Source organism: Crinia signifera, chromosome 2 (genome assembly GCF_055691185.1).
Source record: "Crinia signifera chromosome 2, ASM5569118v1, whole genome shotgun sequence".
Taxonomy (NCBI): domain Eukaryota; kingdom Metazoa; phylum Chordata; class Amphibia; order Anura; family Myobatrachidae; genus Crinia; species Crinia signifera.
Genome location: NC_139218.1, coordinates 77,005,974 through 77,029,911, shown reverse-complemented (window position 1 = coordinate 77,029,911; position 23,938 = coordinate 77,005,974). Strand labels below are relative to the sequence as shown.

The 23,938-nt window shown below is 44.2% G+C and overlaps 1 protein-coding gene across 6 annotated transcripts in view; it reads right to left on the bottom strand.

Annotated features, from left to right (window-relative positions):
- PIR (pirin) overlaps positions 1-23,938 on the bottom strand; it is a 79,980-nt gene that overhangs the window by 37,074 nt on the left and 18,968 nt on the right. For all 6 annotated transcript variants that reach the window (XM_083172446.1, XM_083172443.1, XM_083172447.1 and 3 more), the window contains exon 3: positions 13,649-13,741. In XM_083172446.1, coding sequence (XP_083028572.1) covers positions 13,649-13,741 — 93 coding nt within the window. The remainder of the gene's footprint in view (positions 1-13,648; positions 13,742-23,938) is intronic.

The window sequence follows — 23,938 nt, the reverse complement described above, 5'->3', positions numbered from 1 at the left end:
ATTATAGCTACAGTATTATCTTCTAGAAGGGGCTAAATAAATAAGAAGTAGAATTATTGGTTGCTATTGGCAACATCTTATCTTCAATAATGGAGTGGTGTAGTCACAGCAATATGCTGATACCACTAGGTGGCGCTGCTTTCCTCAAATAATATCTCAGACAAAATTTAAGAAAAATATATTTTATTAAAAAAGCACATGTATACTATAATAATAAAAACTTTCACATTTCATATATCAGTGCACTGTAAAAGATAAGACACACAAGATATACAACACTTAACATATAAAGAGGCACAATAGCGGTTTTGAGGCTTGCTTGGCTATATATGCATTCAATAATTATTAGTATCAATTATTAAGAGGCTGTAATGTTGAAATAGATACCAGTCCCGCATATGTATCAATGCATCTCCTTATTAGGGCATTCAAAAGTGGACACTTTTCCTTTTCGGGGAGCTTTATGGATAGCAATATCCTCCTATTATAGGCAATATCTCCCTTCAGCAATAAGGGGAGCGCTCCTGGTCTCAGTGTCCATATAACTGTAGTCCCATAGATATCATCCAAACAGCGGCTGGTGAACCGGGCTGTGCAGGGCTCCAAAACGCATTTCTCCGCCTGTGTTAGCGTCAGCGGCTTTCTCAGATGGATACCGTAGGTCACGTTTTGTGTTTTTCTTATCTTCAATAAAACTCAAATCTTAGTAAATGTAGCTCCTAGTACTCACTGCTGTACAGATGGGGCCAGCCCCATTGTTGCTGGCGCATCACCAGCTGTCTGGATCCGGCGGATGGTGGGATAGCAGTCGTCCATTGCGGGGAATGAGGCTTGCGAGCATCTCCAATCTCGGGATGGCGATTAAGCTAGGAGCCACTCCGATGAGAGCGGCTCCATCTGTAACTCCTTTTGGTTGGCACTTGTAAAAACAATCTTTGCGGAACATACAGCTTCCTTGACTATATAGTGAATATAGCTTCCTTGACAAGAGTCCATTTTTTGCCATACGATACAATACATTAATCGAGTTGTGCTGTATGATCTAATTTACCAAGACATTATTTTTGCATACTACACAGCAATGCTCATTTCCATTATATGGTCAGTGATACTACTGACACATTGTGGCCATATGTATTTTTGTACTTTTTTAACAAATTATTTGAGAGTTTCAGCAAGGAGGTTATAAAATCTTCTCTTCTAAAAATATTATCTTCTTAGCAGCGACAGTTCCTACCCGTGTAGAAGAGTGGGCTGCCACTGGCTGCACTGCCTGGTCAGTGGAAGACTAGAAGGTGAGAGCCCCTGCCATAGGCCATGTCCCGGCACATGCTTAATGGAGCTGACAGACAATGTGCACATTGCACATGTGCAGAAGGGGTGGCTTAACTGGAAATGTGCAAAAACCCCGGCTTCTGTGGAATGCATTGGCTGCAGCCCATAAAAATCATAGAGGGCTGATGATTAGGCAGGGAGTGGCTCACCAAGGAAGCACACTCTCTGTAAATCGCAGCCCGGTCTGGCAGTCCCAGAGGGAGAAAATACCACCAAACTGGACTTCGGGTGACTGAAAGGTAGCAGCACTTTAATAGGAAGCCATTGTCAGTCATAATATAGCCTGTGCAGTTACAGACTGCAAATGGCTTATTGATTTGGTGGATTATACTGGTAGGGGGCTACAGTCCTGCAAGCCCATATGTAAAATCCATCACTGCTTCTTTGATATGATTTACTTGCCAATCCAAGTGTTTTAACAGATAATGGGGTAGTTTTCAACCATTTTCCACAGATGCATATTCGACTTTGAACGAACTCAAACCTTTATCAGCGTAAAAGCCAGCCAAATTGAATAAGGATGTCCGTATTTTTTCGGCTAGCTAGAACATTAAAACCACCTCCCTAATATTGTGCAGGCCCCTTAGGCCGCAAAAACATCTCCGTACCATCGAGGTATGGACTACAAAAAAAGGTCTGAATAGGTCTTGTGCTATCTGGCACCAAGTCATTAGCAGTAAATCATTTAATTCATGTAAGCTGGGACTTCCACGGCTCCGACTTTGTTCTCTAGCACATTATACAAATGCTCAATCAGATTGAGATCTGGGGAAACTGAGGGAATACTGATTTATTTATTTATTTACAGTTTCTTATATAGCGCAGCAGATTCCGTTGCGCTTTACAATAGTAGACAGTGATAAGACAAACTGGGCAAAAACAGACAGACTTGGAGGTAGGAGGGCCCTGCTGCAAGCTTACAATCTATAGGGATATAGGGGGAAACACAAGGACAGGCACCAGTAATAGCATAGCAGTTACAAGTCCAGAAGGGAAGCTATATAATACATATGTGCCTCAGAGGGTTATGCATGTAGAACTTAAATATGATAGGCTTGCCTGAAGAGGTGAGTTTTCAGGGAACGCTTGAAAGTTTGGAGACTGGTGGAGAGTCTTAATGTGCGTGGAAGGGCATTCCATAGGATGGGAGCAGCCCGATGAAAGTCCTGTAATAGTGAATGGGAGCTAGTGATCCGTGCAGAAGAGAGACGCAGATCTTGTGCAGAGCGGAGTGGTCGAGATGGGAGATATTTTGTGATAAGTGCAGAGATATATGCTGGTGCAGTATGATTAATAGCTTTATATGCCAGTAGAAGTGTTTTATATTGCATATGGTAAGATACAGGTAACCAATGGAGGCACTGGCAGAGCGGATCAGCAGACGATGAGCGTCTTGCAAGGAAGATCAGCCTAGCAGCAGCATTTAAAATGGATTGCAGTGGAGAGAGTCTGTTCTTGGGAAGACCAGTTAGGAGACTATTGCAATAATCAATGCCGGATATAATGAGTGCATGGATAAGAGATTTAGTAGTGTCTTGTGTGAGATAGGGTCGTATTTTGGATATGTTTTTTAGATGCATGTAACATGATTTGGAGACAGATTGAATGTGGGGAAGAAAGGACAGTTCAGAGTCGAGGATGACCCCTAAGCAACGAGCTTGTGCGGTAGGGTAGATTATCGAGTTGTCAACAGCGATGGAGATATCAGGATGGTAACTGTTCTTAGTTGGCGGGAATATAAGTAATTCCGTTTTGGAAATATTGAGTTTGAGTTGGCGACAAGACATCCAAGATGAGATGGCAGAGAGACAATCAGAGACTCGACCCAAAACCACTGGTGACAACTCTGGGGTTGATAGATAGATTTGAGTATCATCAGCATACAAGTGATACTGAAATCCGAAAGAGCTGATTAGTTTGCCAAGAGAGGAGGTATAGATTGAGAAAAGCAGAGGACCTAAGACTGAACCTTGCGGAACTCCAACTGACAGAGGTAATGAAGAGGAAGTAGAGTTAGAGAAGCGAACACTGAAAGAGCTATCAGATAGGTAAGATGTGAACCAGGAAAGGGCTGTATCATTAAGACCTAATGTTTGTAAGAGAAGAGAGTGATCGACGGTGTCAAATGCAGCAGAAAGATCAAGAAGAATAAGTATTGAGTAATTGCCTTTAGACTTAGCCGTTACCAGATCATTCACCACTTTAGTCAGTGCTGTCTCAGTGAAGTGTTGAGAGCGAAAGCCTGACTGAAGTGGGTCCAATAGGGTGTTAGAGTTAAGAAAGTTTGTGAGGTGAGAATAGACAAGTCTCTCCAGTAGCTTGGAGAGGCATGGGAGCTGAGATATAGGACCATAGTTAGAGAGATAGTTAGGGTCAGAATTCTGTTTTTTAGAATAGGAGTTATCACTGCATGTTTGAGCAGAGAAGGAACAGTACCAGTAGAAAGAGAGAGATTGCAGATTTTAGTTAAGGTTGGAATAATCACAGGAGATAGATTTTTAATGACTTGCGCAGGTATAGGATCGAGAGGAGAGGTAGTAGAGTAAGAGGATAAGAAGAGTGCGGATACTTCCTTTTCATTTGTGGGTTCAAATGAAGAGAAAGTGCCAGAGGGTTCAGGTGGGAAAGAAAGAGGGTTAGAGGTTGTGGAAGAGCATACCATTTCATCTCGGATGTTATCAATTTTGTCCTTAAAGTAGGAGGCAAATTCTTGTGCGCTGATGGTAGCCGGTGGGGGAGGAGGGGGAGGGTACAGAAGAGACTTAAATGTGTTAAAAAGTCGCTTAGAGTTGGTGGCATAAGAAGAGATGAGAGATTGGTAGTATGTTTGTTTGGCAGCATCCAAAGCATTGCAGTAGGAGTGGTAGCTAGTTTTATATGCGAGGAACTCAGTCATACTACGAGATTTGCGCCATTGGCGTTCTACTTTACGTGACTGATTTCGTAGTTGTCTTGTTGTTTTGGTGTGCCACGGTTGGCATCTAAGCCTATGTGGGGTGTAATGGGTAGCTGGAGCCACGTCGTCAAGGGCTGTTACAAGAGTCTGGTAGAGGTGGGAAACAGCAGAGTCAGGAAAGGTAAATGTAGAAATTAGTGAGAGCTGTTGTTGCAGGGAGGTGGTAAGTTGTGGAAAATTAATAGCATTAGTATTTCTGCGGGTTAGAGTAGGCTTGCATGATTTCAGTGTCAGTGACCTTGTGGCAGTGGAGGAGAGCGAGAGGGTAATGAGATTGTGATCAGAGAGAGGGAAGGGAGTGTTAGTAAAATCAGAGACTGAGCACAGCCTGGTGAAAACAAGGTCAAGGCAGTGGCCTTCCTCATGAGTAGAGGAGTCAGACCACTGGGAGAGGCTGAGAGAGGAGGTTAGAGAGAGAAGTTTGGAAGCATGCAAAGATGGTGGACTGTCAATAGCAATATTGAAGTCACCCAGGATGACAGTGGAGATGTCAGAGGATAAGAAATGGGTGAGCCAATCAGAGAAATCTTCTAGAAATTGAGTTTTGGGAAGCCCAGGTGGGCGATAGATAGCAGCAACACGCAGAGAGAAAGGGGAAAAAACCCTAATAGAGTGAACTTCAAACGATGTAAATGTGAGTGAAGAAACAGGTGGTAGAAATGAGTATGTGAAGTCTTGTGACAGTAATATACCAACCCCACCTCCTTTACAGTTACCAGGCCTGGAGGTGTGAGTGAAGTGGAAACCACCATGTGACAGTGCTGCAGGCAAGGCCGTGTCTGATTGTGTGAGCCAGGTTTCTGTAACTGCCAGCAGGTTGAATTTGTGAGAGATAAAGAGGTCATGGATGGATGTTAATTTATTGCAAACAGAGTGTGCATTCAATAGGGCACATTTAAGTTGTTTGGAGTGTGGTGGGAGGCATGTGATCTTTATGAGGTTAGCCGAATTTCTAGGCATACAACCAGTAAACTCTGAGTGGGACAGGTGGTTTGGTGATATGTCACCAGCTAATAAGATTAGAAAGGAGAGATAGATAAAGGTGATTTGTGTTTTTTTGTATTGTTGGTGGGATGTGGATGTGAAAGTACAAGTAGAGAAGTAAGTAAAGAGCTCATGAGTTTTTAGAAGAGGGGAGTGAATAATAGAAGAGGCAATGTGAGTGGTGAGTGTCAGGGACATTACAGGATGAGTGAAGTTTTTTGAAAATTCCATGTAATGAAATGAGAAGTAGCAGTTTGGTGAGTAAGATGTAATAAGGGGATTTTTGTAAGAACTTACCTTTCGAACCCCTTTCTCTGAGTCCAGTCCGGTGACACAGCTCACGATGGGATGTAGGAGGGTCCGCCAGGAGCCAGGCACCTATGCTTCTAATTCTTTGGGAGCAGGCTCCTCCCTACTGTATCCCATAATGCTCCAGTTAAACTTCAACAGCACACTAGGATACATAACTCAGTACAATGCCTGAACATCATATATGCAACTTATAACACATAACATGGCAACCATGAACGGTACAACTTACTGAGCGTTAGGGAGGGATCGCTGTGTCACCGGACTGGACTCAGAGAAAGGGGTTCGAACGGTAAGTTCTTACAAAAATCCCCTTTTCTCTTTCGTCCAGTCCGGTGACACAGTTCACGATGGGACGTTCACGAGCCAGTCCTTTGGAAGGGTACGCTCAGACTGCCAGTTCTCATCACTTCCCGTCCAAATGAAGCGTCCTCCGACGCGAACTCATGAAACCTGTAGAATTTTGTAAAGGTGTGAACAGAGGACCAGGTGGCACCATGCCTCACCGCCCACGAAGTAGCAACTGACCTTGTAGTATGGGCGTTTATGCGAGATGGCACAGGTCTACCTGCCTTACAGTAGGCAAACGCAATAGTTGATCTCAACCAGCGGGCTATAGTCTGCATTGAAGCAGGCCACCCAATCTTATGTACATCGTACAAAACCAACAGCAAATCTGATTTGCAAACATCCTTTACTCTACTGATATAGATTCGCAATGCGCGAACCACATCCAACTTTTTCAAACTGTCCCTATTCCTCGTTCCCTCAGGCAGGGAAAAACCTGGGAGCACAATGTCCTGATTTAAATGAAATGCGGAAACCACTTTAGGTAAAAATTTTGGTACTGTCCTAAGTACAGCCCTGTCATCATGAAAAATCAAAAATGGTGACTTTCAAGACAAGGCACCCAATTCTGACACACGCCTAGCCGAAGCAATGGCCAATAAAAAAAGTAAGCTTCCAGGTGAGGTACTTGAGATCAGCCGATCTCAGTGGCTCGAAAGGAGGTTTCTGCAGCATGGAAAAAACAAGAGATAAGTCCCATGGTGCAACCGGCTGCCTGTAAGGAGGCTTAATCCTGGCCACACCCTGTAAAAAGGTTTGTACCTCCGGCAACAGAGCCACTCTCTTTTGAAAGAAAATGGAAAGCGCCGAAATTTGAAATTCAGAGACTGCAAACTTAACCCCGACGACATGCCATCCTGTAAGAACTCCAGTAGCCTCGCTACCTTAAACCTGGAGGTAGGAACTCTCTGCCTTTCACACCACCTGATGTAGATCCTCCACACCCTGTGGTAATTGGCCGCAGACACCGGTTTTCTGGCCCTTAGCATGGTCTGTATGACCTCTTCTGAAAACCCCTTTTTTCTCAATAAGGAGGATTCATACGCCACGCCGTCAAATTTAGACGAGCTAGGTCCTGGTGCAGAAATGGCCCTTGGCTTAACAAGTCCGGCTGAAGAGGAAGTCGCCACGATTCCGTCGATAATCTCAGTATGTCTGAGTACCATGACCTCCTGGGCCAATCTGGTGCAACCAGAATGCCCGGTACTCTCTGGTTCTTTATCCTCTTCAACACCCTCGAGATCATTGGGAACGGGGGGGAAGATGTAGACCAGATTGAAAGACCAAGGAATTGTCATGGCATCCACTGCCCAAGCCGACGGATCCCTCGACCGAGAGCAAAATCTCGGCACTTGACAATTGGTCCTGGATGCCATAAGGTCTATGTCTGGCAGTCCCCATCTGTCCACCATCTTCTGAAACACCTCCCGATGGAGTGACCACTCCCCCTCCAGCAGGTCCGCCCTGCTGAGATAGTCCGCCTCCACATTCCGGATCCCCGGAATGAAAATGGCTGACAGTGCTGGAACCTGTACCTCCGCCCAGGTGAAGATTCTCACAATCTCTGCCATCGCCATCTTGCTCCGAGTACCGCCCTGGTGATTTAAGTATGCCACTGTAGTGGCATTGTCGGATTGTACTCGTACTGGCAAACCTTTCAGAAATTCCTCTGCTTGGCACAAGGAATTCCATACCACTCTCAGTTCCAGTATGTTTATGGGAAGACTGGATTCCTCCTCTGACCAAAGGCCCTGCAATCTCAGGTGAAGCACCACTGCCCCCCAGCCCCTGAGACTGGCATCCGTCGTAATGACCAACAAGTCCCAGGAGCAAAGGGACCGCCCCATCTGCAGAGTCTCTATATCCGTCCACCATTCCAGGGACATTCTTGCCTCCTGAGACAAGACCAGCCGTTCCTTTTTCATTGTCTTGGCATTGCCGGACCAGCATGCCAGGTTGTTCCATTGGAAGGACCTTGAATGGAATCTGGCAAACTGCAGCGTCTCGAAGGTCCTACCATTTTGCCCAGCAGCCTTACTCCCTGCCACACCATCGGTGCAGGGGCCCGGAGATTTGTCAGCACCATCTGCCGAATCTCCACCGCTTTGGGGTGTGGTAAGAACACCCTGTGAAGGTGTGTGTCCAAAATTACCCCGAGGAACTGCAAACTCTGTGTAGGTGTTAGATGTGACTTGGGAAGGTTTAGCACCCAACCCTGTTCTTGCAGGAACTGCGTCGGAACACTCAGGTGTTCCTGAAGTTTTCCCGCCGACTCCGCCTTGAATAAAAGGTCATCCAAAAAAGGAATAACTACTATTCCCTTTAGACGGAGAGCTGCAGCCATGACCGCCATCACATTTGTGAACACTCTCGGAGCCGTTGCCAAACCAAACGGCAGTGCCTGAAACTGCCAATGGTCTTCTCCAATTGCAAACCTTAGGAGAGCTTGGTGATCCTTGAAAATGGGCACATGGAGATATGCATCCTGAATATCGACCGATGCCAGAAACTCCCCCGGCTCTATGCTCAGGAGCACAGAGCGCAGAGACTCCATTCTGAAGTGATCTACCCACAAATGAAGATTTAAAGACTTTAAATTTAGTATAGGCCTGAAAGACCCGTCTGGTTTGGGGACTAGGAACAGGATTGAATAAAACCCTTGTTTTCTCTCCTCCTGGGGAACCGGAATCACTACTCCCTTCTCTTTGAGAGACACAGCTGCCCCCCAACAGAGCGGACCTTAGTGATGCTGTCCGCGGCAAGGGTGTAGAAAGAAATCTCTTGGGTGGCATGCCCCTGAGATTTATCCGGTAACCTTCGGAAAGATGGAAAGGACCCAAGGATCCACTATGGATTCTCTCCACCTGTCCCGAAAATGTAGGAGGCGACCCCCCACTCTGAGCCCAGAACGGGGAGTCCCCGCCCCGTCATGCAGAGGACTTGTCATCCCCCTTGGCTGCATGCTTTTTTGTAAAGGCACCAAAACGGCCTTTGGAAGCCTTTGCTCTGCCGGCCTGAAATCTGCCACGGCCAGACTGTCCTCTGTTGGACGCCCCGCCTCGAAATGGCGGCCGAAAGGACGGCTTAAAAACTCCAAACTTGGAGCCTGAACTCTTGGAAGTAGTGGGAAGAAAAGTACTCTTGCCCCCAGTAGCCTGCTTGATAATGGCTTCCAGCTCCGAGCCAAACAATAACTCCCCCTTAAAAGGCAAGTTTTCAAGGGACTTCTTGGACTCACTATCAGCTTCCCAAGCTTTGAGCCAAAGAGCCCTTCTAGTAGACACTGAGGTTACAGACACTCTGGACGCCATTTTAGCTCCTTCCTCACCAGCCTCACAGACATGCTCTGCGGCAGATCTCAATTTCTCCGCCAGAATAAAAGCCTTTGAATTTTGGTGGAGCAGCCCAGCAAGCTCCTCCGCCCACTTAATCATGGCTTTTGTGACCCAAGCAGACGCGATAATGGGTCTCAAGGTATAACCCACACCTTCAAAAATAGCCTTCAAGCAGCCTTCCACTTTTTTGTCCACAGGGTCCTTAAAGGCAGCACCCCCCTGGACCGGCAAGGCAGTGGCTTTAGACAGTCTAGCAACTGATGCATCCACTAATGGGGCTTTTCCCCATAATTTGGTATGCTCCTCTGGCATAGGGTACATATTAGCATACCTTTTTGCCATCAACAATCTCTTATCAGGAGTCTTTCCTGCCTCATTTAAAAGAGATGACATTCCCTCATCAGAGGGAAAACACACAGGGTCCCTGCGACTCTTTTTAAACACACAAGAGACAGGAGTCTTTTCCTCCTCTGCAAGATTCAAAGTCTGCTTAACAGCCACAATCAAATCCTCAATGCCTGAAGTTAAAGCCTCAGCTTCATCATTCATGTCCCAACTCCAGTTCTCCTCACACCCACCATCATCATCAGGATTTTGTAAACTGCTCCATCAGGGCAGTCATTTTATGAACTCCCTGGGCAGTATCCTGCATAGCCTGCAGCAAAATGGGGTCCCCCTGAGCCGGGGTAAGTGACCACCCAAACACCTGAGACGAAGTAAAGTGGCCAGGAGACCCTATCAAGGAATCCTTCTACCTATTCAAAGCCTCAGTAAGAGCATTCATAGACCTGCCCAGAGCCAAAGCCCACGCAGGTTCAGCTATCTCTGGTCTGGGGGCGCGTGACCCACTGGGAACAGCTTCACAGGCAGGGCATAAATCCCCCTGATCCTCATGTTCACATGTAAATTTAGCATCACACTTTTTACAGTAAATAAACATGTCCAGCGCTCCCTCCTCCACAGCAGCAGAAGTAAAACCCTCAGCCATGTATTTAACACAATGCAAATGAACAGGCACCGCACAGAGCAATGTATCAGTGTACTTATCTTAGCTGTAGTCCTGTCAGCGATCAGCGAGGGAAGCGCTTCTGTGAAGAGACTGGAGTCTGTGTAAAATCACCCTGTCAGCTCCGCAGCACGGTGAAAAAGGCGCCAAACACAGAGCAGGAAGAGACCAAGTCTCTGCATCAGCAGGGAGACCAGCCCATCTGGTGCTTTCTCCCCCTTCAGCCACTCCCGCAGATGTCTCTCTCACCTCCTTGTACCTCCCTCAGTGGGACCACAATGGAGTTGTCCAGCAGCGCCAGACTCCTGTAAGGGACTTCACTTCCCTGGCGGGATTTCCGTCCCTAAACCCTTCAAGATGGCGGGTGCCATCGAGGGGGGGTCCGTCCCCCAAGATCCCCTTCTGCAAGGAGCCGGTTAGGACACCCCCGGGGCCCAGGAAAGTCTCTATCCTAAAGAGACTAAGCGCTGTGCAGAGGGAATAAAAAGGTGTCCCTCTGCACACAGAGAGCTGACAGGACGCGCTTCTGTCAGCCTCTGCTGCGCTCTCAGTGTGTATGCACTTCTGTGAGAAGCGACACACTGGCAAACCTGGTCTAGCTAGTGCATTAATAAAATAATAAAAAACCTAACTATTCTGAAAAAAATCCAAAGAAAACTAACTGAAGCATTATGGGATGCAGTAGGGAGGAGCCTGCTCCCAAAGAATTAGAAGCATAGGTGCCTGGCTCCTGGCGGACCCTCCTACATCCCATCGTGAGCTGTGTCACTGGACTGGACGAAAGAGAAAATGTGTATTTACCTTGCTTGATGTTGTTCAATGTTTTTAACTGTTTTTTTAACTGTGCTTTAAAAGTAATATCACTTTGTAATTTATCACTTAAGCAGCCCATACACGGTCCGTTTAACGGATCCGTTTGGGACTTAAATAGTACACATCGAATCGGATCGCATCCCTAGTGCATGCAGTGTGCATGCACTGCGATCCGATCCGATGTGTACCTAGTACAAAAATTATGTACAGCACATACTTTTTGTACCGTACTATGTGATGCGCAGGAGCGCGCATCGCATAGTACAGAACGGAGCCGTACACAACGGACCGTGTATGGGCTCCATTAGTATATTTCTAATTTAGAGAACTGCCCAGGCAGAGGACTGCCATGTGTACACACGTTAGATGTGCCTTAAGATCCTATACATGATCTGATCAGATAGGATCGTGGATAGGATCTTAAGGCACATCCAATTTGCATTCTATCTTGACTATATTGTGCAGATCTGCACTATATAGGCAAGGCAGCCAAGACTTTCTGGCTTCCGATACGTGAACGCGCATCGGGATCGGATCTGGATCGCAAGGGTTAAAACCCTTGCGATCTGCATCCAATGCCGATCCAATGTTGACAATATCGTCAACATCGGAAAGGAAATCGGACCGTGTGTACACAGCATTATAAGTGAAGATATATACCAGGTCTGATTAGAAGAGGCAACAGCTGAGGTCACATGACCAGCTAATCAAAGGACATCAATTAGCTTGTTTTAAATAAACTCTAGCCAAAAATATATACCCCAATAAATTAGGCCTCACTGACAACAGCTTCAAACAGGTTCTGCAAAGGCTAGAAACATCCTTAACAATACAACACTGGTTCTGCAATTGCCATAATTAAGATTAGCAGTTAAAGTGATTTCAATAGACAAATGAAAAGTCACATACATGGAATAATTACTGCAAGACCTCAATAGGAGTATATGCAGAGCGCTGGTACTTGTAGTGATGACAAATGAAAAGTCACATACATGGAATAATTACTGCAAGACCTCAATAGGAGTATATGCAGAGCGCTGGTACTTGTAGTGCTGACAAATGAAAAGTCACATACATGGAATACTGATGCCATGATGCGGTGTACTTGGTCTGCAACAATATTTTAGGAAGGTGATACGTGTCAAAGTAAGGAAGATATGCATCTAGCTTCCTTACTCAATACAGACTTAAAATAATAAAAGCATAGTACACAGGGTGTTAGAGCAGCCACTGCAGCAGTGATGTCTTCTCAAGGCTCACACAGGGAAAATGGAGTTATTGGAGTGCCACAGTGCTGTAAGGCTATGGCCCAAATGATTGATATCTCATCTTATTGAACGGTATTCAAAACCTGTACAGTGGTTTTTCCTTGCCGAAAATAAGCCATCCTCACCATCAAACCCCCTCGCTGTATTCAATATAAGGGTAGATTCCTCGCTGTGAGAGGCCTGTGAGAATCCCGTTGAAGCGAGTCTGCCGCATTTTATTGCGAGCCTCGCCATTTTAATGGCCACACTCACCGTTCCACCTCGCCTCAGGTAACAGACAAGGAGGCAAACGGCGAGTGAACCAGATTCATTGAATACCCTGTCAGAGAGCTATCGGCACTTCAGGGAATTGAATACCACTCAATGTCTTACATCACACGTATTGTATATATATTATATAAAACCTACAATGGTTTGGAATCAACATGTAGACTAACCTCCCTGCTCACATCTATTAAATTGTAGGCATTTCCAATACACACTCCAGGGAGATTTTTGCCCTGTACAGATCACCATGTCATAAATCAAAACAGTCTTGCAGAACACATTAAGATCCAATTAAGAAAACTAGTACAGATCTCCATGAGAAAAGTAATTGTATTCTGCCTTTATAATATCCCCTTTGTTACACCAGGTATATATATACACAGAGGTTTCCTCATACATCTCGGGCCTTATTCTGATTACTTCGCTACCCCGTGTGTTCGCATGGGGGAATGATGTTTAGTGCCTGCGCATTTTTGCACATGTGCAGACACTTGGTGCGAGTGGGCACGGCGAACTGCTTGTTAAGGTTGCCAGCTTGCAGCACCTGTATATGCATACACTGTAAATATAAATATATAAAGAAATAAGCGGCACTCGGAGACTGCAGAAGCAATGTAGTGAATGGATATTTAATCCATGTGCAGTGAAGACAACGTTTCGGAATTCGGGGGCCCCGTCGTCAGGTCAGGGGCCCCTGAGCTCCGAAACGTTGTGTTCACTGCCCATGGATAAAATAGCCATTCACTACATTGCTTCTGCAGTCTCCGAGTGCCGCCGCCTACTATTACTACTACTGCTACTGCTACTACTACTCTAAAGATCCTGGGAATTAAACAAAGATACATATAATTATTTAAAATAAATGTTATCTTAGCAAGTGGCATTGACTGATGATACCTAAACAAAATGAGGGAACCCTTGTATCTAGCTAGATTGCCCACACTGTGTTGAATTCTCATATGCTGCTCATAAACAAATGCGAAGGGCAATGGATGGACCACCGCCACCATAACCTTGTATTTGTTACCGTTTCAAAGCCTCGATGAGGATGGTCTGGAAAGCCTGCTGGCCGACCACCTTTGAATTCATCCAGCATCAGGAATGGATCCAGATTTCTTAGCTAGAGTAAAAATAAAACAGAAAATAAATACTCATTATCCTAAACAATAATGTGTCCTAAATGAACACAATAGCAAAGTTTTCAAATAAAATAAACAAAACACACAGCTATAGGAAAAAGCTCTGACCCCATCCAGAATATTTAAACCCCATGAAGTTATGGGTTCTTGCGCAGATTTTTAAGATCTACAGCCCATGAAAATCAAATCCATTGTGCAGATGACTCTTAATCCAGCTCTTTCATTGGCTTTCACAGGTGTCAATACAAAGGTCTACAGTTTGTAGGTACACCGTCAATAGCGCAATAGCAAAAAAGGTCTACATGAAAAGGTCGAGATTGACAAAAGGTCAACACATGAAAATGTTGACACAAATTTGTGTGTCAAATGTCGACACCTGTGTAGTGCGTACCATCGCTTCGGGCATGGTGCCTCACTCCACTAACAATGCCCTTGGTACACTTTACCATTCCCAATTCAATTCCACGTGGATGTTAAAGTATGAAAATGTCAAAAACAAATTGGGGAGGGGAAAACAAAGTGGAAAACTCACGTCAACATTTTTCTTGTGTCGATCTATTGTCAATGTTGACCTAGAGACACTGTAGACCTATCGACTGGATACCGGATTTTACAGCTTAAAAAGCCAAGCACTAAAGTAGAAAGAAAGGGGCCAGTGCTGAAACAGACCTAAAAATAAGCAGTATTAGCAACTGGACGCAGGAACAGTACCCTATAATGATGTAATTGAGAAATAGTTTTGTTACTCCACACGTACAATAAAGGGGTTGTAGCTGGGCCCATAGGGTACGGATGGTGTAATGGATAGCATTACTGCCTCACAGCACTGAGGTCATGGGTTCGATTCCCACCATGGCTCTAACTGTGTGGAGTTTGTATATTCTCTCTGTGTTTGCGTGGGTTTACTTCGGGTACTCTGGTTTCCTCCCACAGTCCAAAAATATACTGGTAGGCTAATTGGCTCCCACCAAAAATTAACCCTAGAATGTCTGTGTGTGCGTGTAAATGTGGTAGGGAATATATATTGTAAGCTCCACTGGGGCAGGGACTGATGTGAATGTTGACGCTGCAGAATGTAAACGCTGCAGAATATGTATGCGCTATATAAGAAACTGTTAATAAATAAATAGGGTAGGTTACTATATAACAATGTGACTCTATATGAAACACTAATGGTAAGCAGAAAAACAGGTACCAGACTCGCAGACAATTTGATTCTGGAGAAAAGTCATGTTATGGCACAGCAACTGGCATAAACCCAGATGATGTTAAACATTACCTGGTAAAAATAGAACCAGCTTAAGTAGGGAAAACATGACTTATGATCCACCCAAATAAATGATCCTCTGTCAGTATACATTATAATGAAAATAAATAAAAACACACACATAAAACATATACATGTAGTTACACCATAGTGTTTTAGTGTTTATGTTGTGCACTGCTGCAGAGACTCACTGTTTCTATCTGACCCAAAGGCCAGTGTTTCTTGGGAGGGAGGTGGTAAGAGGAGCACTGTGGTGATCAGCGAATGAATAAATGTTGTGCCCATGCTATCTTACCATTGTTGTAGGGCGGCCCTGGGCAAAACAATGCACTGAGGCCCCTACCCACCCATTTATGGGAATGAATATGAAAAAATGATAATAATCAGAACATGAAACATTACCAGAATACACACTTAGCACACACACACACACACACACACACACACAATACAACATCTTAATGGGTTTACAAATTGCATTCCCCTAAACAAACTTTAATCTCCACGATCTCTTTTTTATCAGATAAGGTGATGTTTCTCACACCCCATATTTGACCTGGCTACGCAGTTGTACTACTCTCCTACATTCTTTAGTCACTAATAGAAATCATATCATACTAGCGTCTGCCCGCGACTTCACTCGTGTATCCATGGTAATCTGTTATTGCTCCACTGAACTAGCACACATCCAGTGTAAGGCATCTGGTTGTTCCTGTACTGCAGGCATGTCCAAACTGTGGTCCTCCAGCTGTTGTGAAATTACACATCCCAGCATGCCTTGCCATAGTTTTAGCATTCCCTAATAGTAAAACTGTGGCAAGGCATGATGGGACTTGTAGTTTCACAACAGCCGGAGGGCCATAATTTGGACATGCCTGCTGTATAAAGAAAACACACCTCAGTTTCTTTCTAGGTCACTAAGGTATACAAAAGTAAAAAAGTGCTACAAATAATAAAATCCTATACTCAGACCCTTACAGTATTATTGGATGTATAGAGAATATAACATAACAATAATAATATTCATTCATTTACACATGCACGTAGTCGCTCATGGACATGCACAAACCGGACGTTTGCATAATGATGGACAGGCAGGTGGCAGTCTCAGCGTTTTATGGGCATGCCTACATAGACACCACATGACAGCGCCCGCCCCAAAATTTCCAGGCTATGCCTTAATGCCCAGACTTGCAAGTCTGGAAAATTCTCGGGATTGCCGGTGTTTAGTGCCAGCTCCCTCTCCTCCGCTGCACCTCCACCTCACCTCGCCCCCCGGCTGTTGTATTACAGCCTGTGGCGCTGGCTTATGACAAGTCGGGTTGCCACATGCAGGGACGGGGCGCCAAAGCGCAGGGCGGGAAAGCGGCTGATGGTTCAGCGGCACTGCCCGGACCCGGGGACACAGTGGTGGGGTTTTTTTTAGGGAGCGCTCCCCAGAAAACACTCGCCCAGTGGGGAGCGCTCCCTAAAAAAACAACCCACCACTGAAGGGGTTAACAGTGTTCGCAAGTACTCGCTGTAGCGCATATTTTACCCAAAATTGTGGCCCGGAGACTCAGTTTTCCACAGTTTTGTGTGTGATTTCATGCAATTGAGGTAGGGGGGCCACAAACAGATATCTTGCTTAGAGCCCCATGAGGTCTACATCACATGTCACAATAGTGTTATCTGCACAGATGCTACAAAACAATAGATCTTGGTCACACAGGAATGCGCAAAATCTATCATACGGAGAACCGAGATTTTTCTGTTCTGTTCTATGCAATTAAATGCAAACTATAAAGTGATTATAGGGAGACAGATCCCATTTGCAGCAGTAACATTGGAGTCGTACGTGGAGTGGATGCACTTAAGTCAGGGCTTGACAAATTTCTAAAAAATCTAGGAGCCAGGATGAAAATGTAGGAGCCAGAAAAAAAAATAGTGACAGTGTGCGCCAAAAAGTAACACCATAATGCCTATTACATATGTCACATACCACAATGCCCATTACACATTATGCCACACTCCGAAAAACCTTTTGCATACTATACCACACACAATAATGGCCATAACATATACAACACACACCGCAATGCCCATTACATGGTGAACCAAACACCGTAATGCCCATTACATATAATACCACACAACGTAATGCCCATGGCATATTATGCCGCAGTGTTGCTTACTTACATGCTCATTGCTATGGGTTTCTGGCTTGATGCCAGGCAGGGGCAGACTGAGAAAAAAAAATGACGGGTGGGGGGTGCCTCTGGTGTCTGGTGCCTCGTGCCTCTGGTGTCTGGTGCCTCTGGTGTCTGGTGCCTCTGCGTGAGCAGCGGGTCCCCGTGGCTGATTATGCTATCAGCATTTACAATAGCCTCGGGTGCCCCTGTTAAAACAAAGACACTTAAACAGATGGCCCCGCAGTGGTATATTATGTTCAATATAACAGCCAGCACGGCGGCAGCCCGGCAAAGCGGTGCACAGCTCTCCCGGCTGCCGCTGCATCAGAGCAGGTCCACAGTGCACCTATTTCAAAACTCAAGCACGGAGCAGCATTGGTTGCTCCCGATTAGCTTGTGAGCCGCCTTGACTTATGTAATAGTCGCGCCGCGGACCTGCTCTGATGCAGCGTTTGCCGGGAGAGTTGTGCACCGCTCTGCCGGGCTGCCTGCTATAATGAACATAATAACACGCCGCGGCACCATCTGTTTACGTGGTCTGAAACGGGCACCCCAGGCTGCTGTATGTGCTGAAAGGATAGCAAGCCACGGGGATCCGCTGCTAACGCAGAGGCTGCTGCCAGCTCCCTGCCTCTCCATGTCCCTCTCCCGGCAGCTGGGAGAGTTGTGCCCTGCTCTGCCGGCTGCTGTCGCGGTGGCTCTTACCGTATAACCCACAGCGGGGCCCGCTGCTGTAAATCCACTACTCTGCCTGGGGGTTCTGCTTCCTGGCAAATCTGGTCGCCAGGAAGCAGAATCTGGTCGCCATGGCGACCTGGCCCCCGGGTTTTGTCGAGCCCTGACGTAAGTGATTGTTGGCCTATTTAAACCACACTGTTTGATTCACTCTTGTTGTTCACACATTGAAAAAGAGGCTTAGCGCCTGGAAAACGTCGGTCTTCATGTGACAATATCACAATACAATTCATTTGTTTCACCAAACCCGAGAGTGCCGCCTTTCCGCACTTTAATTCATTACAGGGGAACTCCCATAAGGTGTAATATACCTGCTCAAAAAAATAAAGGGAACACTTAAACAACACAATGTGTGATGTGATGCGATGCACGCTATCGAAGGGTGTATGTGGACCTTTAGACTGAGAGCAGACGAATTAAGAACTGTACAAGAAACACATTAGTAGAGATTATATCAACTACTGTCATTGTTTTTGGGTGTGTAAAAGAAACACCTAAGCCAGGGGGGTCAATGGATGGCATTCAGTCTGAAAACCTTTTGCCACTCAATGCATTTACACTGCTACACTGCTTTTGTGCCTTTCCTAAGCATAATGTTGGATGGCATACTGTTACAAAGAATATAATACAATTATTTCAGTACAGATTGGATTTATTATTCTCTAAGCACCAATAATAGTCAAATTACACATTAAAGAGACAAAAGATTGCCCTCATAATCCCCCTCCTCCCAATAACATCCTTAAAGCCCAAACAGTACAATGGTCATCAACCGTAAATAGCATTTACATGAGGTAGACATTAGGGGGCAATTCAGTTGTTGATTGCTGCCATTGCTTCGTTCTACACTGACCAACAGCAATTCAATTGTTTGTACCAATGAGCACCCATTACAGTACGCACCCAACTCAGGTGGTCAGAGGTAATGCACTCAAAGCCCAGCAGTATTCATAAATTTATCCGGTTTACATGGCTAAACTCAATGAATTTTTGCTTGAAATAGCCAATACATAATGGGTGCCAACAACACTATTGCACATTCTCCATTTGGATTACTGACATTATGATGTCAAAGTATGACCGATGTCACAGATCTGTACTATTCATGCGCAGTACAAGTGCAGCGCACATGCAAACTGATGGTGTGACGCTCAGGTGTCACAAGATGGTTATATAGCATAAATGTGCTGATGGTGTGAAGCTCAGGTGTCACAAGATGGTTATATAGCATAAATGTGCTGATGTTGTGACGCTCCGGTGTCACAAGATGGTTATACAGCCAAAATGTGCCGATGGTTTGACGCTCCGGTGTCACAGGATGGTTATATAGCATAAATGTGCTGATGGTGTGACACTCAGGTGTCACAAGATGGTTATATAGCATAAATGTGCTGATGGTGTGACGCTCCAGTGTCACAAGATGGTTATATAGCATAAATGTGCTGATGGTATGACGCTCCGGTGTCACAAGATGGTTATACAGCATAAATGTGCTGATGGTGTGACGCTCCGGTGTCACAAGATGGTTATACAGCATAAATGTGCCGATGGTTTGACGCTCAGGTGTCACAAGATGGTTATATAGCATAAAAGTGCTGATGGTGTGACGCTCAGGTGTCACAGGATGGTTATATAGTATGAATGTGCTGATGGTGTGACGCTCCGGTGTCACAAGATGGTTATATAGCATAAATGTGCTGATGGTGTGACGCTCAGGTGTCACGAGATGGATTATATAGCATAAATGTGCTGATGGTGTGACGCTCGGGTGTCACAAGATGGTTATATAGCATAAATGTGCAGATTGTGTGACGCTAAATGTGCTGATGGTGTGACGCTCCAGTGTAACAGGATGGTTATATAGCATGAATGTGTTGATGGTATGACGATCCGGTGTCACAAGATGGTTATACAGCATAAATGTGCTGATGGTGTGACACTCGGGTGTCACAAGATGGTTATATAGCATAAATGTGCCGATTGTGTGATGCTAAATGTGCTGATGGTGTGACGCTCCGGTGTCACAGGATGGTTATATAGCATAAATGTACCGATGGTGTGACGCTCAGGTGTCACAAGATGGTTATATAGCATAAATGTGCTGATGGTGTGACACTCAGGTGTCACAAGATGGTTATATAGCATAAATGTGCTGATGGTGTGACGCTCAGGTGTCACAAGATGGTTATACAGCATAAATGTGCTGATGGTGTGACGCTCAGGTGTCACAGGATGGTTATACAGCATAAATGTGCTGATGGTGTGACACTCAGGTGTCACAAGATGGTTATATAGCATAAATGTGTTGATGGTGTGACGCTCAGGTGTCACAAGATGGTTATACAGCATAAATGTGCTGATGGTGTGACACTCAGGTGTCACAAGATGGTTATATAGCATAAATGTGCTGATGGTGTGACGCTCAAGTGTCACAGGATGGATTATATAGCATAAATGTGCCGATGGTGTGACGCTCAGGTGTCACAGGATGGTTATATAGTATGAATGTGCTGATGGTATGACGATCCGGTGTCACAAGATGGTTATACAGCATAAATGTGATGATGGTGTGACGCTCAGGTGTCACAGGATGGTTATATAGCATAAATGTGCTGCTGGTGTGACGCTCAGGTGTCACAGGATGGTTATATAGTATGAATGTGCTGATGGTATGACGATCTGGTGTCACAAGATGGTTATATAGCATAAATGTGCCGATGGTGTGACGCTCAGGTGTCAAACGATGGTTATATAGCATAAATGTGCTGATGGTGTGACGCTCCGGTGTCACAGGATGGTTATATAGCATGAATGTGCCGATGGTATTACGCTCAGGTGTCACAAGATGGTTATATAGCATAAATGTGCTGATGGTGTGACACTCAGGTGTCACAAGATGGTTATATAGCATAAATGTGCTGATGGTGTGACACTCAGGTGTCAAAAGATGGTTATACAGCATAAATGTGCCGATGTTGTGACGCTCAGGTGTCACAGGATGGATTATATAGCATAAATGTGCCGATGTTGTGACGCTCAGGTGTCACAGGATGGATTATATAGCATAAATGTGCCGATGGTGTGACGCTCAGGTGTCACAGGATGGATTATATAGCATAAATGTGCCGATGGTGTGACGCTCAGGTGTCACAGGATGGTTATACAGGTCGAGTATCCCATATCCGAATTTCCGTTATCCGAATTATTCCGAAAACCATACATTCCAGAAAGGGAAAAATAAATATTTTTTTTTCTAAAAACTCACTGGGGACATTTGTAACAGCATCACTGGGGACATGATATGTAACTGGCACTATATAAGTGCAAGACAATGATTGCTTGGCATTCAAATTCAGTGCTGAGATAGTACACACATTTTGTTTCATGTTTTGAAACCTTGTTTTTTGAACAAATAAAATATATTTGTGTGTATTTTATGTGGTAATAAAATATATTTGTGTGTATTTTATGTGTTTATACAGCATAAATGCAAGATACATCAAAATACATCATTGAAATATTAAAATATTCCGAAATACGGAATAATCCGTTATCCAAAATTCTCCTGGTCCCGAGCATTTTGGATAAGGGATACTCAACCTGTATAGTATGAATGTGCTGATGGTATGACGATCCGGTGTCAAAAGATGGTTATACAGCATAAATGTGCTGATGGTGTGACGCTCAGGTGTCACAGGATGGTTATATAGCATAAATGTGCTGCTGGTGTGACGCTCAGGTGTCACAGGATGGTTATATAGCATAAATGTGCTGCTGGTGTGACGCTCAGGTGTCACAGGATGGTTATATAGTATGAATGTGCTGATGGTATGACGATCCGGTGTCACAAGATGGTTATATAGCATAAATGTGCTGATGGTGTGACGCTCAGGTGTCACAAGATGGTTATATAGCATAAATGTGGTGATGGTGTGACGCTTCGGTGTCACAAGATGGTTATATAGCATAAATGTGCCGATGGTGTGACGCTCAGGTGTCACAAGATGGGTATATAGCATAAATGTGCCGATGGTGTGACGCTCAGGTGTCACCATTTTGACCTTTTAAATTAAAATGTGCCCTCGCGATTGAAAAATGTGCCCTTCCCATGGTCAGCACCCTGCCCTATTCTTTTGCATTCTTTTGCCACAATACACTTTTGAAAAATCCCATTTGAGTGCCGCCTCTTCCATTCCTCTTTCTAATTATATATATATATATATATATATATATATATATATATATACACATACACACACCATAGTCTTGTATGTAACTCACATTACTTCGAATAAGGAAGACGATAACTGTACAATCTTTGTAAATGAGTGCCACTACAAGACTATGGTATGTGTGATTGCTGGGCTAAGGCGACAGTGATTATAGGGGGCACCCATTCAAGTTACAGTATGCTGTTTTGAGTGCCGCATTGAGGGCCCTGGAGCAAGTAACTCTTTGGCATTTACCCAAGTACTGAGTGCCAAACCCTACCTGTGCGATATATATATATATATATATATATGTGGGTTGTAGTGGTACTAGTGCTGTTTCTCCCCCACTTCTTGGATTTAAAAACCGTCTTTAATGATACACTGTCTGGTGTTTAAATCGATGGTACACTCCCCCTGTCTTATTCCGGGGTGGCAGCTCCTTCTCCTGTGGGTTCCTGTTTCCACCACTAACCTGTCCTGACGAAGGGGGAGACCCCGAAACGTAGACGGACGTTTTCTATGACTGAATAAACAGTCTCTTTTTTCACCTGAAAAAGACCCTGAGTGCCCTTTGTTCTTATCTGCATATATATATATATATATATATATACAATTGTAGTTCAGCCCAGCACTCGCTCCTGCGTCCAACCACCCTGGGTGCCCTCTGGGAGAATTTGTAGATCACAACAGCTATACAAGCAGCGGCACTCCAAAGGATTTTAAACTGTGCTTTTAATGGTGCTCCGACGTTTCGGGGTTGCGTGACCCCGTTTTCAAGGCAAAAAAAAACACGTCGGAGCACCATTAAAAGCACAGTTTAAAATCCTTTGGAGTGCCGCTGCTTGTATAGCTGTTGTGAGATATATATATATATATATATATATATATATATATATATATATATATATATATATATGTATGTGTGTGTATCTGTTCCAATTGATTCATTCATAACATTTACAGAAAAGATTATGATACATAATAATAATTATTATTATTATTATTATTATTATTATTATTATTATTATTATTATTATTATTATTGCAACCCATTAAATATACGGTAATTCCAAGTTAGATCTATAGAGAACCGTTGTGATGTATTAAAATACAACCCTGATATATAAAGATGACACATACGGTGTAATTTCAAGTGTTGGATTTTCATATACTACAATAGTGAACAATAACAAGATATTACTTTAATCCATACAGCTATATAATACCGTGTAGCGTGTGATGTAACCTAGGGCAGTCATCCTAAATCACCACTACTGTCTAACAGAACTTTTCTATATTCTTAATCTTTATTTGTAATATATTTTTAAGAATAGGCCAAATGTAATAGAGTGTGAGAATCAGAAAAAAAAGTTTAGGAGTCTTCTAATTTTTTTTTTATATATATTTACATTTACACTGAAAAATCAGGTTGATTTTGCCATATAATTTATTGTCTCTTTAAAAAAAAATTGGAAAAGTCTCCCACATTCTGATACTCACATCCTATTATATTTGGCCCTATATGCTAATTAAATGAATATTAGAAGTTACATTAGTTATTGCTCCTAGTGCACCACGTTATACCATTGAATATACTGTACAATTCTTTTAGTTGTTCTATCAGTGCATTAGTCCCTTTCCTAAGCATAGGTCCTGCAGCCACCTCTAACTGCCAGCTGTTTCTGTGATGTCACAATACACCATGTCTGTGATGTCACAATACACCATGTCTGTGATGTCACAATGCCACAGACCACCTATATAAAGTGATGCCTGGCTGCTGCCAGTCATTTG